Here is a 16,017-nt window from a genome sequence, read left to right as displayed (position 1 = left end):
TAGGAGATTTTAACTCAATAGAACATTTATGGGGGGGAACAGTTCAAATGTGACTTTTGTTGCTTTTTCCTGCAGCCTTTCAGACAGAAGGAAAGCTGTACCTTATCCTGGATTTTCTCAGAGGGGGGGATCTTTTCACACGCCTCTCCAAAGAGGTCAGTTTTTCTCAAACAGCTCTAGTCAACAAAATGATTCTACTTTAAGTGTCTAAAATGCTATTTTTGTTCTGCAAATGTGCGCTCGAGGGATAGTTCACCCAAAAATTCAAATTCTGTCATTTTGTTCCAAACCTGATTGACTCTATTTTGAATAGATCAGAAAACATTGTGAATGAATCATTCAGACCGGTTTTGTGAACTAGATCAACAGATTCATTGAAAAGATTTAACTCAAAAGAACAATTTGTTCACAAAATCACCTACTTTTATGATAATTTTTTGATATTTTTATGGTGTTCTGCATCCTTATTGAAGCTTTTGTACCCATTCTCTAACAGTAGTCAATCTAATACAGATAAAGTTGTATCCTCGTACTATACAATTCCGTTCTGAGCTCACTATAAGTTTCAATTACTTATTGATAGGTTGTAAATGTTTGATCATTTAATAATTGTCAAAACTTCCACCTGCAAGAACAGAGGTACATCCAAATCTAATGGCGATGTAATTTTAGTCGAAATGCTGTGGTAATTAAAGGGATGTCTGGCAGCTCTTCTCAGATGGATAGGTACTGTCTGGTGTAATTGGTTCCTGTTAGCACTCAAAGTAATTCCCCTTAATAGAGTCTTTGATTTCTTTAATAGCATCACTTATCTTTCAAATCAACCAGAATCAAACACTTGCGAAAAAGAGCTGCAACTTTCCAAGCTGTGATTCACACATATTACAGCTGTCGAGGTCATCAGTGGAAATTTGTCGATGTCAGTGTCGGAAAATACAATTCTGTCTAGGTGTTGTTATGGATGAAGGGGGAAATAATTGTTATTTGAGTGGCACAGTTTGTGTCTGACTGTTGTGTAGAGCTGTGTAATACTGTAGAAACCTCTATGTGCTCTATATATTCTCGCCCACTGAAACCAAGGTCATTCTTTATTTTCACTGATGATGGTGTTATTACAAATGAATGAAACTCACGAAAACATGTACAGGTCACATTTTACCTTATAGTCGAAGGAAAAAGAATTAAAAATTCTGTTTTGAATAAAGACAATGCTTGCAGATTTTTACATTTTCTGAAGAATGTAAAAAGGACACAAGTGGTGCTTGCTCATGCAAAACTTGCTGCTATCATGCCAAGGAGATTTTTACAACAAATAATACCAGAATGTGTAAACAATATACAATTTAAATATCAACTCTTTATAGTTAGAATTTGGATTAAAATCTGCTTAATTCTCACAATTCTAAGAATTTTAATGATCCTAAAATAGGCATCATTTACCTTTATCGCGATTAACGCATATACTATAATACAGCATAAACCAGCATAAACACTTGTTGGAAGGGTGGAACCTTTGCGATGTGTCCACCCGCAATCATTACACAGATGCACACACCACAAACACACACAGCAGTGATTCATTGTCAGTGATAAAGTGATTGGGAAAGGAGCCCATAAAGCTATTTGTTGTACAAAACAAGCCTAGATGGAACTTGTGATATAAATCAAGTACATTTCAGCCTAAGTAAGTCTTATTTTAATTACCACAGAGGCACGCCAAGTTTTAACTATCACTAAAATGCAGAATGAGACGTTTTTGTCTGCTAGTGCTTTTCATATGGAGTTTAAAGTGGTGCTTGACGCTGATACCCTGACGCAAATCGTGAATGCGGCGGCTTCACGATAGCTGTAACAAAGTGGATAGCCACAGTCTGCCGACTGATTAATATTGAAGAGGATGAGAGTTTAAGAGATTTAATGCCCATTTCAATTAATATGCAACCTACAGTGGCAAGAAAAAGTATGTGAACTCTTATAAATTAGCTGGTTTTCTGCATTAATTGGTCACATGTATAGACAAACACAATGTGTTTAAGCTAACAACACACACAAAATGATAATCTTTCATGTCTTTATTGAACACATGCCATTAAACATTCACAGTGCTGTGAAAAAAGTAAGTGAACCCTTGGATTTAATAACTGGTCGATCCTCCTTTGGCATCAATAACCTCAACCAAGTGTTTCCGGTAGCTGCGGATTAGACCTGCACAACGTTCAGAAGGAATTTTGGACCGTTCTTCCTTACAAAACTGCTTCAGCTCAGTCATATTCTTAGGATGTCTGGTGTGAACAGCTCTCTTCAGGTGATTTCACAGCATCTCTAGCTCTGACTGGGGCACTCCAAAAGGTGGATTTTCTTTTTTTGAGGCCATTCTGTAGTGGATTTACTTCGATGTTTAAGGTCATTGTCGTGCTGCATCACTCAACTTCTACTGAGCTTCAGCTGGTGCACAGCCACCCTGACATTATCCTGTAGGATACCTTGATAAATTTGGGAATTCATTTTTCTCTCGATGATGGCAAGCATTCCATGCCCCAAAGCAGCAAAGAAGCCCCAAATTATGATACTCCCTCCACCATACTTCACCGTTGGGATGATGTTTTCATGTTGTTATGCGGTGCCCTTTAATGGCATACGCAGTGCTGCGTGTTCTTCCCAAACAATTCAACTTTAGTTTCATCAGTCCACAAAACATTTTCCCAGTAGTGTTGTGGAGTGTCAAGGTTGTCTTAGGCAAACTTCAGGTGCGCAGGAATGTTTTTGTTGTAAATCAGCAGCCTGTTTAATGTTTTCCATATAGTAAACTCAACAGAGATGTTAACCAGTTCCAATGATTCCTTCAAGTCTTTCGCTGTCACTCTAGGGTTCTTTTTTACCTCATTGAGCATTCTGCGGTGTGCCCTTTGAGTCATATTGACTGGACAGCCACTTCTAGGGAGAGTAGCCACAGTACTAAATCATCTCCATTTATAGACAGTTTGTCTAACTATGGACAGATGAATATCTAAGCTCTTCGAGATAACTTTGTAACCCTTTCCAGCTTTATACAAAGAAACAATTTTTGATTGTAGGTCTTCTGAGACCTATTTTTTTTGCGAGGCATGGTCAACGTCAGCAGATGCTTCTTGTGAATAGAAAACTCAAAATATTTGAGTGTTTTTTATAAGTCAAAGTAGCTCTAACCCACACCTCCAATCTCGGTTCATTAATTGGATGCCAGGTTTGCCAACTCCTGACAGTAATTATCTTTTGTTGACGTTATTAGCCTAGGGGTTCACATACTTTTTCCAACCTACATTGTGAATGTTTGAATTATGTATTAAATATGTACAAGAACAATAGAATCATTTGTGTGTTATTAGTTAAAACAGATTGTGTTTGTTCATTATTGTAACTTAGATGAAGGTCAAACCAGATTCAAAGACAAATTTATACATAAATGCAGGTAATTCCAAAGAGTTCACATACTTTTTCTTGCCACTGTACTGTTTGTGGGGACTAGTTTTTTTCAATTAGTCAAACTCCTACTTAGACTTTGGGAAACTTTTAATGCTACTTGAATTGGTGTTACTTTAGTGCATTTCTATCTTCATGTGGAAGGCTTTGTTTGGAAAATGTTAAGAAAAAAACCGTATTGTAAAAGAATTATATTGTTACATATTGTTTTCTTTTCTTTTCTAAGAATTTTGACAGAAAAAGAAGTATATTTAGTGTCAAATTTCAGTACTTTCAAAATCTGCAATTAATCACGATGAACTATGAAAAATGATGGGATAAATAGCGATTAAAAAATGTAAATCGACTGACAGCACTAAATATAATATAATATAATATAATATAATATAATATAATATAATATAATATCTTTCTATTGGGTCTGAGGTGAAAACTACCTTTTTAATAATACTGTCTCCTTAAATAATTTATTAAGGTACTGTATACACTAGCGCACTTAGGTAGACATGACCTTCTGACCATATTTTGAAAATGAAGTTAGATTAATAAAATGGATCTTTAGTTTAACAATTTCAATAGTTATAGCCTCTGATGTTCAAGAGTTCTCTAACTGATAAGCGAGTGGTTTAAATTGATAAAAAGTACATGGGCAGAGAACCACCGAGAATAACTTGTTGCCGTGGTGATCGGAGAAGAGATGGCAAGGTTTGTTTAAAGTGTAATATTGGCTTTTTAAGATGTGACATCATCTAGTGTTACTATACTGATCTAGACTCAGTTCTGTATTTTTTCACTGCATATGAAGTTATACGCCTACAAACAAATACAATCTTTAAACTTTCAAATGACAATTGATAGGTGACAGAAAGAAGGAATGCTGTATTATCACGACCTGTGACAAGATCGATATTTTATTAGCATGTCATTCTTTTTCTTTGTTATAATGTACTTTTCATGTAAATCAGTTTCATTAAGTGGTGCTTTCTAAGGCATTTGCTTCCCATGGATTCCTCAGAATATCATAGAGAATTAAGGATGGGCTCTTTTGATCAGGGATGGCTGATACCACTTATTTTCTTTTCGATCTGATACCAAGTACTATCAAGGTCAATATTGCTGAAAATGATACTTTAGGCCGATACTTTAGGATCAATCCTCCCATCCATACTTTTGACATGGGCCAGCAAGCATCCACCTAGCAATCACGCAAAATACCCTAGCAACCACCTAGCAACAACCTAGCTTACCCCAGAGCACCTTATCAACAGCATAGCAACATCCTGAACCTTTCTTCAGAAAATAAAGTTTACTGTTAAAACATACAAATTTCGTCATTGGATTAAAACCAGTTTTTAATGACAATTCAACAACACTATCTTGCATTATGCGTTCTGTTCAGTTCATGTATACACACATAATTACTGAGGGACTCTCCTACTCAGATTGTGATGCTTGTGTTTTAAATCGTTTCCTGCGTTTCAAACATTCATGGGAGATTTAGTGCTTTCAGTAAGGTAGAGTTGAGATATCCAGCCTCTGCATTAAAAGCAGCCCCACACACACTTATCTGCAGCAGACTTTTCCTTCAGACATTGATTAATGTGACTCATTGGCCATGCTCATTGGCTTGGCTAAATAACCTGTTCTCTCCCATCCAGGCTGTATTGCCCATGTCACTCTTCATCAGTCACATTGTTCAGTCTTTTCTGTGGTTGCTTAGAGATGGATGTGCTTATTAATTGCTTGTGGACCTGTGTGGTTCCATTGTACATCATACACGCCACTTTGCGTTAGTATAATAAGATTATATGAAACTACAGATTAAATTGTTTAAAGTTTTTTCACCCCATGGCTCTTTCAATTATTAAATAACTGCTTTTTTCGAACAGAGCTAATTGTAGACTAGAACAGGTATATACAGGTCCATTCAACCTACCTGCCTATTGTTTATTTAGGAATTATCACACGACCGCTAGTTCCATTTATTAAAAGGATAGTTCACCCAAAAATGAAAATTATTTCATCATATACTCAACCTCAAGCCATCCCAGATGTTTAAGACTATCTTTCTTCTGCTGAACACAAGATTTTTAGAAGAATATCTCAGCTCTGTAGGTCAATACAATGCAAGTGAATGGTGGCCAGAACTCAAAAGCTCCAAAAAGCAGATAAAGTCAGCATAAAAGTAGTCTACATTACCCCAGTGGTTTAATCAATGTCTTCTGAAGTGATCCAGTTGGTTTTGGGTGAGAACAGACCAAAATGTAACTTATTTTTCACTTTACACCTTGACATTGCATTCTCTTGGCATGATCATGATTTCAAGCTCTGCTGTCAAGGAGACTGCTGTCATGATGTACAATTAGGGAATTGTAGTTATCAAAGTGCACCAAAAGTGCTCTGCAGCGACCGCCCACTCCCATGATGCACTTTGAATGATGCAGTCGAGTCAATCTCCCTAATGTCTACTTGTATATTTGTATACATCTGTATATTTTGCAATAAACTTAAAATATATTGTTTCTATACTTACGATCAACAACTTTAAGTTAATAGATTTATATTTTTCTATTGTTTTTAATTCAGTTACGTCATTCACATGGGATTGTAGTTCATTCCTTCAGGAAAGACGTTATGTACACAGTCTTGTACCTTTTTCTTTGGGACCGATTTTCAAATACATTGATTTAAATCAAAGTTTGTGTTGTTGTGATTCACCTTGGTGCTGGTTGGTTTGGTTAAAGGCTTAGAACTCTTTTATGAATAATTTTATGAAATCCCTTTGTAAAAAAATGAATGGGAAAAATACTTCTGGCACTGTTGCCCTCCATTGCTTTTCCACGGCATGCTATCTGTTATAGTGAAATTACTAAGCATAAAACAAATGTGTGTGTCTCTATGTTAAACATCCACTGACATACAGCTGCAATTTTGGTTATTAAAATAAAATGTTATACGTGGCAAGAAGAAGTATGTGAACCCTTTGGAATTAGCTGGTTTTCTACATTAATTGGTCATAAAATGTGATCTCATCTTCATCAAAGTCACTAGTATAGACAAACAGCAATGTGCTTAAGATAACAACACACAAACAATTATAATATTTCATGTCTTTATTGAACACATCCCATTAAACATTCAAAGTGCTGTGAATAAAGTAAGTGAACCCTTGGATTTAATAACTGGTCCTTTTGCAGTAACTCCTTTGGCAGCAATAACCTCAACTGAGCATTTCCGGTAGCTGCGGATTAGACCTGCACAACTTTCAGGAGGAATTTTGGAACATTCTTCCTTACAAAACTGCTTCAGCTCAGCCATATTCTTAGGATGTTTGGTGTGAGCGACTCTCTTGAGGTCATTCCACAGCATCTCTATTGGGTTAAGTTCTGGGCTCTGACTGGGCCACTCCAAAAGCCATTTTGTAGTGGATTTACTTCAGTGTTTAGGGTCTTTGTCCTGCTGCATCACTCAACTTCTACTGAGATTCAGCTGGCACACAGCCCTTTGAATCATCTTGGATGGCCACTTCTAGGGAGGGTAGCCACAGTACTAAATTGTCTCCATTTATAGACAGTGTGTCTAAATATGGATAGATGAATACCTAAGCTCTTCAAGATAACCTTATAACCCTTTCCAGCTTCACGCAAAACAACAATTCTTGGTTGTGGGTATTCCGAAATCTCTTTTTTTGTGAGGCATGGTCCATGTCAGTAGATGCTTCTTGTGAATAGCAAACTCGAAATGTTTGAGTGATTTTTATAAGTCAAAGTAGCTCTAACCCACACCTCCAATCTCATTTCATTAATTGGATGCCAGGTTTGCCAATTCCTGACTCTAATTAGCTTTTGTTGATGTTATTAGCCTAGGGGTTCACTTACTTTTTCCAACCACTGTGAATGTTTAATGAGATGTGTTCAATAAAGATATGAAATATTATAATTGTTTGTGTGTTGTTAGTTAAGTACATTGTTGCTTGTCTATACATCTAGACTTTGATGAAGCTGAGATCACAATTTATCATCAATCCATGCAGAAAACCAGCTAATTCCAATGGGTTCACATACTTTTTCTTTCCACTGTATTAGAGCAGATTAGAACCCCGAACCCCTCATACTCAAAAAGGGCTTTTCCACCATCAGGCTGAATGGCTCTGAGCATGGTGAGGAACGGTTCCAGTAGTATTTCCACTTGAGCATGGTTTGTTACATTACGACTACAAACCGTTCCTGGCCTGGATTTTTAATCAAGGTTAGCTAATCATACTCAGGACAGAGAACCGTGCTGGTTAAATAGCTTTAGTGGCATAGCGACTCATGATTGGTCACTTGCTCAGTCAGTCCATTCTTATCCTGAATTTACAGCACCATAATTGAAAAAGAAACCGTAACCGTGCCAACAAATCCAGATCAGTATGGAACGACACGATTGAGCAACGGTAACCATTGTCCCCGATGGTGTAAAAGTGTAAATGTTACCAGTGGACCAACAAATCATATTTGGCATTCAATTGCTGATCCACGCATTTATCCACTGACCTAAAGAAAAAGTCAGATGCACACTCAATATTCATTTAAAATTGTTGTTTAAATTATTTTTGGACATTTCTAATAATAATGTTATTGTTAACATTTCATGATTTTAAATTATGTGTGCATAACCTAATTAATATTCATGAGCTAAGCCTTCACAGTTTCTTGACATCTGTAATGTTTGCAGGAATGAGGCGAGATGAGGATCTACGTGCAGGCTTTTAAAAAAGAATTCAAAGAAATAAACATAAAGAACTAAAAACCCATCCATGGAACATACCATTACATCCATGAAAGGAAAACAACTGACAAGACAGAGAGAACACGAGGGCAATATATACACAATAACTAACAAGGTTAACAAGACACAGCTGGGATGAAACAAGGGGAACACAGAGACACAACAAAAACCAAAACTAATATTCAAACTAAAAGGCTTAATTCTTCTAGCGACCTCTAGTGGCCGCTAGGGAGAATGTCCCAAATGTTAAAGAGCCCCCCATCTAAGGAGCGGCTCATTATGCTCCATAACACATAAAACATAAAACAAAACAAAAAATAGTTCATGGTGGAGCCAGTGGAGAGCCCAGAGACAGGCGTAGACCAGGGGACCAGGGCGAAGCCGGTGGCCAGGGAAGTGGTTCCAGGAAGGGAGAGAGGTCTGGCAGCCATTGAGGTTGAGACTCAGGGGGCAGAGCCACAGGAGGCGGAGACTCAGGGTTCACAGCCACTGGAGGCAGAGACTCAGGAAGCAGAGACTCAGGGGCAGAGCCATAGGACAGGGATCAGCAGAATGGATGGCGGTCAATGGACAGGGGTCAGCAGACTGGACGACGTCCGCTGGACAGGGATCATCAACAGTCACAGGGGACTGAAAGGCTCGAAAGTCATTGAGGACTGGATGGACTCGTCGACTGTCTCGGGGAACTGGACAGGCTCGGCGAACTGGAAAGGCTTGTCGACAGCCTCGGGGAACTGGACAGGCTCGTCAAAAGCCCCAGGGAACTCGACAGGCTCGTCGAAAGCCTCGGGGAACTGGACAGGCTCGTCGACAGCCTCGGGATGGCCACCATGGTCAGGAGCAATGGTAGCGACTGGAAAATGGCCTCCGTGGAAAGGAGAGCTGGCAGCGACTGAGGAACGGTCTCCGTGGCTGTGAGCACAGGCAGTGACAGGGAAATGACCTCTGTGGCCATGCGCACAGGCAGTGACAGGGAAACGACCTCCATGGCCATGGACACTGACAGTGACAGGGGAATGACCTCCGTGGTCGTAAGCACAGGCAGTGACAGGGGAACGGCCTCCATGGCCGTGAACACTGGCAGTGATAGGGGAATGGCCTCCGTGGCCATGAGCGCTAGCAGCGACTGGGGATTGACCTCCGTGGCCGTGAACGCTGGTAGTGACTGGGGAATGACCGCCATGGCCGTAAGTGCTGTCAGCGACTGGGGAGTCGGAGGCCTCCTCCTCCTCTTCCGGAAGTCCATGCGCACTGCTGGGGGAACGGCCTCCGTGGCTGAGGATGCTGGCACTGGGACGGATGAGGCTTCAGGCACTGGCTCTGGGATGGACAAGGCTTCAGGCGATAGCTCTGGGACGGACAAGGCTTCAGGAACTGGCTTGTTGACCGTGGCAGGCGTGGGTGCTGGCTCGTTGACCGTGGAAGGCATGGGCACTGGCTCGTTGACTGTGGCAGGTGTGGGCACTGACTCGTTGACCGTGGCAAGCGTGGCTGCTGGCAACGGCATGGGATTACTGCATTCCCCATAGAGTAAAGGGAGAATGTTAGCCTCAAAGCACAGTCCATGAACTCGACCAAGGAAAGACACATCTCCTTCCTGGCAGACATGATTTCACTGGCTCGTTGAGTCCGAGACATATATCTCCTTAATTGAAATCCTGGGCAAGACTGCAGAACTGCTCTGTATATTGCTCGATGGTATCACCTCCTTGTCTGAGATGCAACAATTGCCAAGCTGCTAGATCCATAGTCTGGTCAGTTGTTCTGTAACGTTTGCAGGAATGAGGCGAGAGAAGGAGTATTTATGTGCAGGCTTTTATTAAAGAACTCAAAGAAATAAACATAAAGAACTCAAAACTCAACCACGGAACAAATCATTACATTCTTGAAAGGAATACAACTGACAAAGACAGAGAGAACATGAGGGCAATATATACACAAGAACTAACAAGGTTAACAAAACACAACTGGGATCAATCAAGGGCAACACAGAGAACAGAGACACAATAAAAACCAAAACCAATATTCAAACTAAAAGTCTTAATTCTCTAGCGATCTCTAGTGGCCGCTAGGGAGAATGTCCCAAGTTTTACAACATCACAGTCAACACATCTTTGACCCCGAAAATGTCCCCACCTCTTTTAAAAGTAAAGATAATGTATTTCCAAAAAAACATTGATTTTCTTTTGTCCTTTTTTTAAGTACAGTTAGAATAGGGTGTGATTCTTCAAAAGTAATAAAAGAATCGTTAAAGAAACAGAATCATTAAATTCCTCACAATTGTATATAAACACCAACCCTGATTGCACTGTACAAAAAGACCACACATTTACTTCTTATTATAATGGCCACTAATTCAGTTTCTCTGTAAAGCATGTGAATTAAGGAAGAAGCTAGGGCACTTCCACTGAGAGATTTGCACTCTTGATTTAATCGAGCTTCTCCGCACAGGACAACACTTGTGAAGTGAGTCATAAATTAATTATCGCTGGTGCTCAAATTTCTCATCTGGCCACAGCAGCTGCTTCTCTGCTGCCTGGAACTTGTTACGCCAATCAACTCTCCTCAGTATGGCACTGTCTATCCCCTATGCTCTCTACATGTCTAAATAAATCTCTCGATGATTAAAATTAGCTGTAAAATGAGCAGTTTTTGGCCCTCCATACTGTATAATAATGCATTTTATATCAGCAATCCTACAGTTCTGTCACTGATCAGCTTCTGCATTAAAGGAAAATGTTGGGTTATTTACAACTGGTGTCCATTGCAAATATATTGTAAATATCTTTCTCATCACCAGTGTGCCACACTCAGTCCTTAGGTTGATGCAAAAGCGCTGTTTCTGCAATAAGTGTACTGTACGTTGCCGTGGGTAAAAGTATCAGTTACTGTAAATGAAAAATGTGTTATTTATGATATACGTTTCCCTATAGGTTATGTTTACTGAGGAGGATGTGAAGTTTTATTTGGCTGAGCTGGCCTTGGCCTTGGATCATCTTCACAGTCTGGGCATCATCTACCGAGATCTCAAACCAGAGAAGTGAGTAAGACTAACCAGACCAGTCAATACCAGCCATTACATTTCCATTTAAACTGCACTGTTGCTCCTGCTCAGACAGAGAAAAAAAAAAAAAAACCAAGGCAGACTCAACAACGTGTTGGAAAAAAGCTAGAGATTTATTGAAAAGTTAAATGAATGGACGGCATTTCAACTAGAATATATCCACATATCTATTGATTGTCAGTATGGAACTAAAGCTTTCACAAAATTTGTGAGATATAAGGACAGTATCTGAGAACAGTATGGGGATTTCAAGTTCGTTATGGAAGCCCACAGAGAAGCATTTCTGTCTTATTTTCTAAAGATCACAGCATTTCTCTTGTGATCTCGCCATAACAAAAATAAGTTATCTCAAGGAAACTAGACTCAAAAATTACAGTTAAGTTTGACCTCTAGATACATATCAATACTATATTAAATATGAATCCTGTCACAGTTAGCCTACAGTTGTGACCAAAAATATTGGCACTCTTGGTAAATATGAGCAAAAAAGGCTGTGAAAAACATGTCTTTATTGTTTATCTTTTTGATTTCTCATTCAAAATATTCACAAAAATCTAACCTTTAATTGAAGTAAACTAATTGAAAGGGGGGGGGAATCTCATAATTAAATAAATATTTTTTTCCAAAACATGTTTGCCATAATTATTGGCACCCCTAGAAATTCTTATGAGTAAAATGTATCTGAAGTATATTCCCTTTCATATTTTACATTTTTTTAGTACACCTGGGTAACTAGGAACATGAAATTGTTCAGCCATGACTTCCTTTTTCACATGGATATAAATATGAGGTAACACAGAAGCCAAATTCCCCTTAGTCATCCATCACAATGAGTAAGACCAAAGAATATGGTTATGATGCACAGCAAAATGTTGTTTAGCTTCACAAAATGGGAAGTGGCTATAAGAAAATATCTAAAGCAAAAAATACCCATTTCAACCAGGACGTGTGTCTATATTGTCTCCACGCACGGTGAGGATGATGGTTCGAGTGGCCAATAATTCTCTAAGTATCAAAACTGGAGAATTGCAGAAATTAGTTGGGTCTTGGTGTCAGAAAGTCTCCAAAACTACAATCAGACATCACTTACATCACCACAAGGGTTGTTTGAGAAGGTTTCAAGAAAAAGCCTCTACTCTCATCCAACAACAAACTCAAGCATCTTCAGTTTGCCAGAAACTTCAAATACAACCGGGTTCTATGGTCAGATAAAACAAAAATAGAGCTTTTTGGCAGCAAACACCAGAGATGGGTTTGATGCACACAGAGAGGTAGCCATATGGAAGAGTACCCCATGCCCACAGTGAAATATTGTGGTGGATTTTTAACGTTGTGGGGCTGTTTTTATGCCAGAGGTCCTGGTCATCTTGTTTGGATACATGGCATCATGGACTCTATCAAATACCAACAGATAAAAAAATAAAAACCTGACTGCCTCTGCCAGAAAGCTTAAAATGGACCCTGGTTGGATCTTCCAGCAAAATCAACACAAAAAATGGTTCACAGACCATAAAATCAAGGTTCTGCTATGGCCATCCCAGTCCCCTGACCTGAATCTGATAGAAAACCTGTGGGGTGAACTGAAGAGGAGAGTCCACCAGCATGGACCTCTGAATTTGAAGGATTTGGAGAGATTCTGTACAGAGGAATGGTCTCAGATCCCTTGCCATGTGTTCTCCAACCCCATTAGGCATTATAAGAGAAGAATCAGAGCTGTTATCTTGGAAAAGGGAGGTTGCACAAAGTACTGAATAAAACGGTGCCAATAATTGTGCCACACATAAATTTGACAAAAATATTTGTTTTTTTTATTTTATTTTATTTTTTAATTTATTTTATAAAACTTATGTTGCGTTTATTATTGTTTGATATCCATTAGAGGATAGATTTTTGTGAATATTTTGAATGAAAGATCAAAAGGATAAACAATGCAGATTTTTTTTTTCACAGCTTTCTTTGCTCACATTTACCAAGGTGCCAATATTTTTTGTCCACAACTGTATATATAAAAAAAAAAAAAATTTGATGATTCTTACATTTTCTGTCCCCATTTTTTTCTTCTTTAATGACTTTCTGCTTACAGTCTCTAGATTTTTTTGGGTTTGTCCCATACCCAGACTTTTTAACTTCTATAGTGAATATACTGTATATTATTTATACAGTATAAAATACAAAATATTAGTAACTGTATTCCACTACAGTTACAGTTTAAATTGTGGATAATCAGAATACAGTTACATTCAAAAAGTATTTTGATTACTGAAGAGATTTCTTTGTCATTTGTTCCATTTAATATTTGTCAATTCAGTTGGAAAACAATTATCCATATAAATGAAGCGATCCAAAGTGTTTGAACAGCTAGCCTATTTATTTGCAAAAAATTTAAATATTGAAGATTCTTTATTTTTAATGTCCCCTTTTAATTTAATTCATATAATTAATCCCTCTAGAATACATTTACTGTATATAAACGTGTCAAAATCAAGAAAATTAAATGCACTTTATCAGAGGATTTTAAAAAGTGATTTCTGAAAAAAGTCATCTCATTTGGTGAGCCATGGGTTCTTATTTGCTGTAGCCTACTTATGTGACCTAGATAGTGACCTTATGCCTGTAAGGTCACAAGAGTGACCTTCTGCTACTAACCTCAGTAGAACCTTGATTGGATGTTGTTCAGGAAAGCTTAAGTCTTGTATTTTTTTAAGCATCATATAATCCACATCTGGATTAAAGCTGAGAGAACTCTCATGTAATTACAGTCATAATTCAGATGTTCAAACTGGGTGATGCAACAACCTAGAGAACTCCCCGTGCTGTTCCTGTTTCTTTGGTGCAGTTACGAGAGCAGCTGTTTTGTGTCCCTATGCTGGTTTCAAAGTGATTTTCAAAGCATTTTCCCATGTGTTAAACCGAAATATGAAGAACTACCATGTCCTTGAAGTGATAGTTCACTCAAATAGGAAAGTTCTCTCATTATTTACACACCCTCATGTCATTCCAAATCTGTATGATATATATATATATATATATATATATATATATATATATATATATATATATATTCTTAATCAGTATTTTTGTCTTTTTTTTCTAGTATAAATATCTAACAAAAATAAAATATCTGCTCTTTAGGGCTCTAGTGTAAATTTCTCCAAGAAACTGCCATGATCCATACAATGAGGCACTCAAAAATAATTTTGCATAAATGTAGGTACAGTCACTATGAACTGTCATTGCATGGAAAAGAGCTGTGTGAGGATTATTAAAATATGCAACTTTTATGTACCACAGAAAAAATAACAACATATGCGTTTTAAACGACATGAGGGTAAATAAATGCTCTCTCTGGTTGTGCCTTTCTCATATCTATTCAACCAATACTATAGGTCAAAACCAGGCTCACCCGTACATTGAATTGGCTCTTACGGGAGATTCATTGCAGAGAATACTGAAAGGGACACTCTTTACAGTACAAGAGAGAAATATATCCCTTGTGACTCTCATCTTAGAAGGTGAAAATGGACGTGTCATGAGACCTGCCATAGATGATTAATGACGTATAGGCAAAGGCAACCCTAAGGACACTACACCAGTACATTCTTTAAGAAAATATACCCTCAATCTTGTCAGCCCCATGCACCTGTATAGTTGCTGCTCTGTATGATGTAATATATAAATTAAATGTATTATTTAATTCACTGTTGCTTTTTCTTTCCAGCATTCTCCTTGATGAAGAAGGCCATATAAAGGTCACAGGTGAGCAAAATGTTGGTTATTTGCTTTCGCCATATGGAGCAGCTCTCTAGATTTGCCATCAACCAAATGCGGTATTGATAGTTTTTTATCTTCTGTGCTCTCTCAGATTTTGGCCTGAGCAAAGAGGCGATCGACAATGACAAACGAGCATACTCCTTCTGCGGGACCATCGAGTATATGGCCCCGGAGGTGGTCAATAGACGGGGTCACACTCAAAGTGCTGATTGGTGGTCTTTTGGTGTGTTAATGGTAAGTGTCCCTGAAGATTGTGGAAGATTAAGTCAGCTATGTGAGCACTGCAGTGTTTTAGTGTCATAAACCTGGGGTCGAAGGATAATGTGGTCGTAGCTCTGTTGTATTTGTACATCACTGTCTGCAAAATGATGGAGCATATTTCATTATCATTAGGCTGTGTCACGTTTTAGTGTTTTAATGTATGCTTCTGCAATGCTGCATTATATTCAACTATGTAAAGTCTGAATTATCATTTTTTATTATCCTTAACCAAAACTAAGGAAAACCTTTTCGTTTAGTGAAATAAATTAGAAAACATAATTTGAAAGAAAGAGAAACTAAACTAAAAACATTTCCATTACTCCAAAATGAACTAAAATAAAATAATAATGGCCACTAATTAATTGGGTAACATTGTACATTAATGTTTCCTTATTTAAGGGTTTGTAAAGCGGTTTATTAATGACTAATAAGTCATTTACGCATATATATATGCAGTTTTAACAACATGATCTAAAAGGGCAACTTTCTTACAATACTTGCCAAAAAGTGAACATTTTAATTTACACGTTATAAATGCTTAATAAAGGGGGCCTGGGTAGCTCAGCAAGTAAAGACGCTGACTACCACACCTGGAGAAGCAAGTTCGAATCCAGGGCGTGCTGAGTGAATCCAGTCAGGCTTCCTAATTGCTAGGGTGGGTAGGGTCACATTGGGTTAACCTCCTCGTGGTC

The 16,017-nt window shown here is 38.2% G+C and overlaps 1 protein-coding gene across 1 annotated transcript in view; it reads left to right on the top strand.

Annotated features, from left to right (window-relative positions):
* LOC127412308 (ribosomal protein S6 kinase alpha-2) overlaps nt 1–16,017 on the top strand; it is a 76,465-nt gene that overhangs the window by 25,287 nt on the left and 35,161 nt on the right. The window contains exons 5-8 of the mRNA XM_051648557.1: nt 76–155; nt 11,163–11,269; nt 15,012–15,049; nt 15,156–15,298. Of these exons, the coding sequence (XP_051504517.1) occupies nt 76–155; nt 11,163–11,269; nt 15,012–15,049; nt 15,156–15,298 (368 nt within the window). The remainder of the gene's footprint in view (nt 1–75; nt 156–11,162; nt 11,270–15,011; nt 15,050–15,155; nt 15,299–16,017) is intronic.

This window comes from Myxocyprinus asiaticus, chromosome 21, assembly GCF_019703515.2.
Source record: "Myxocyprinus asiaticus isolate MX2 ecotype Aquarium Trade chromosome 21, UBuf_Myxa_2, whole genome shotgun sequence".
Classification (NCBI taxonomy): domain Eukaryota; kingdom Metazoa; phylum Chordata; class Actinopteri; order Cypriniformes; family Catostomidae; genus Myxocyprinus; species Myxocyprinus asiaticus.
The sequence above is the reverse complement of the archived record's forward strand: the minus strand, read 5'-3'. Positions and strand labels throughout refer to the sequence as shown.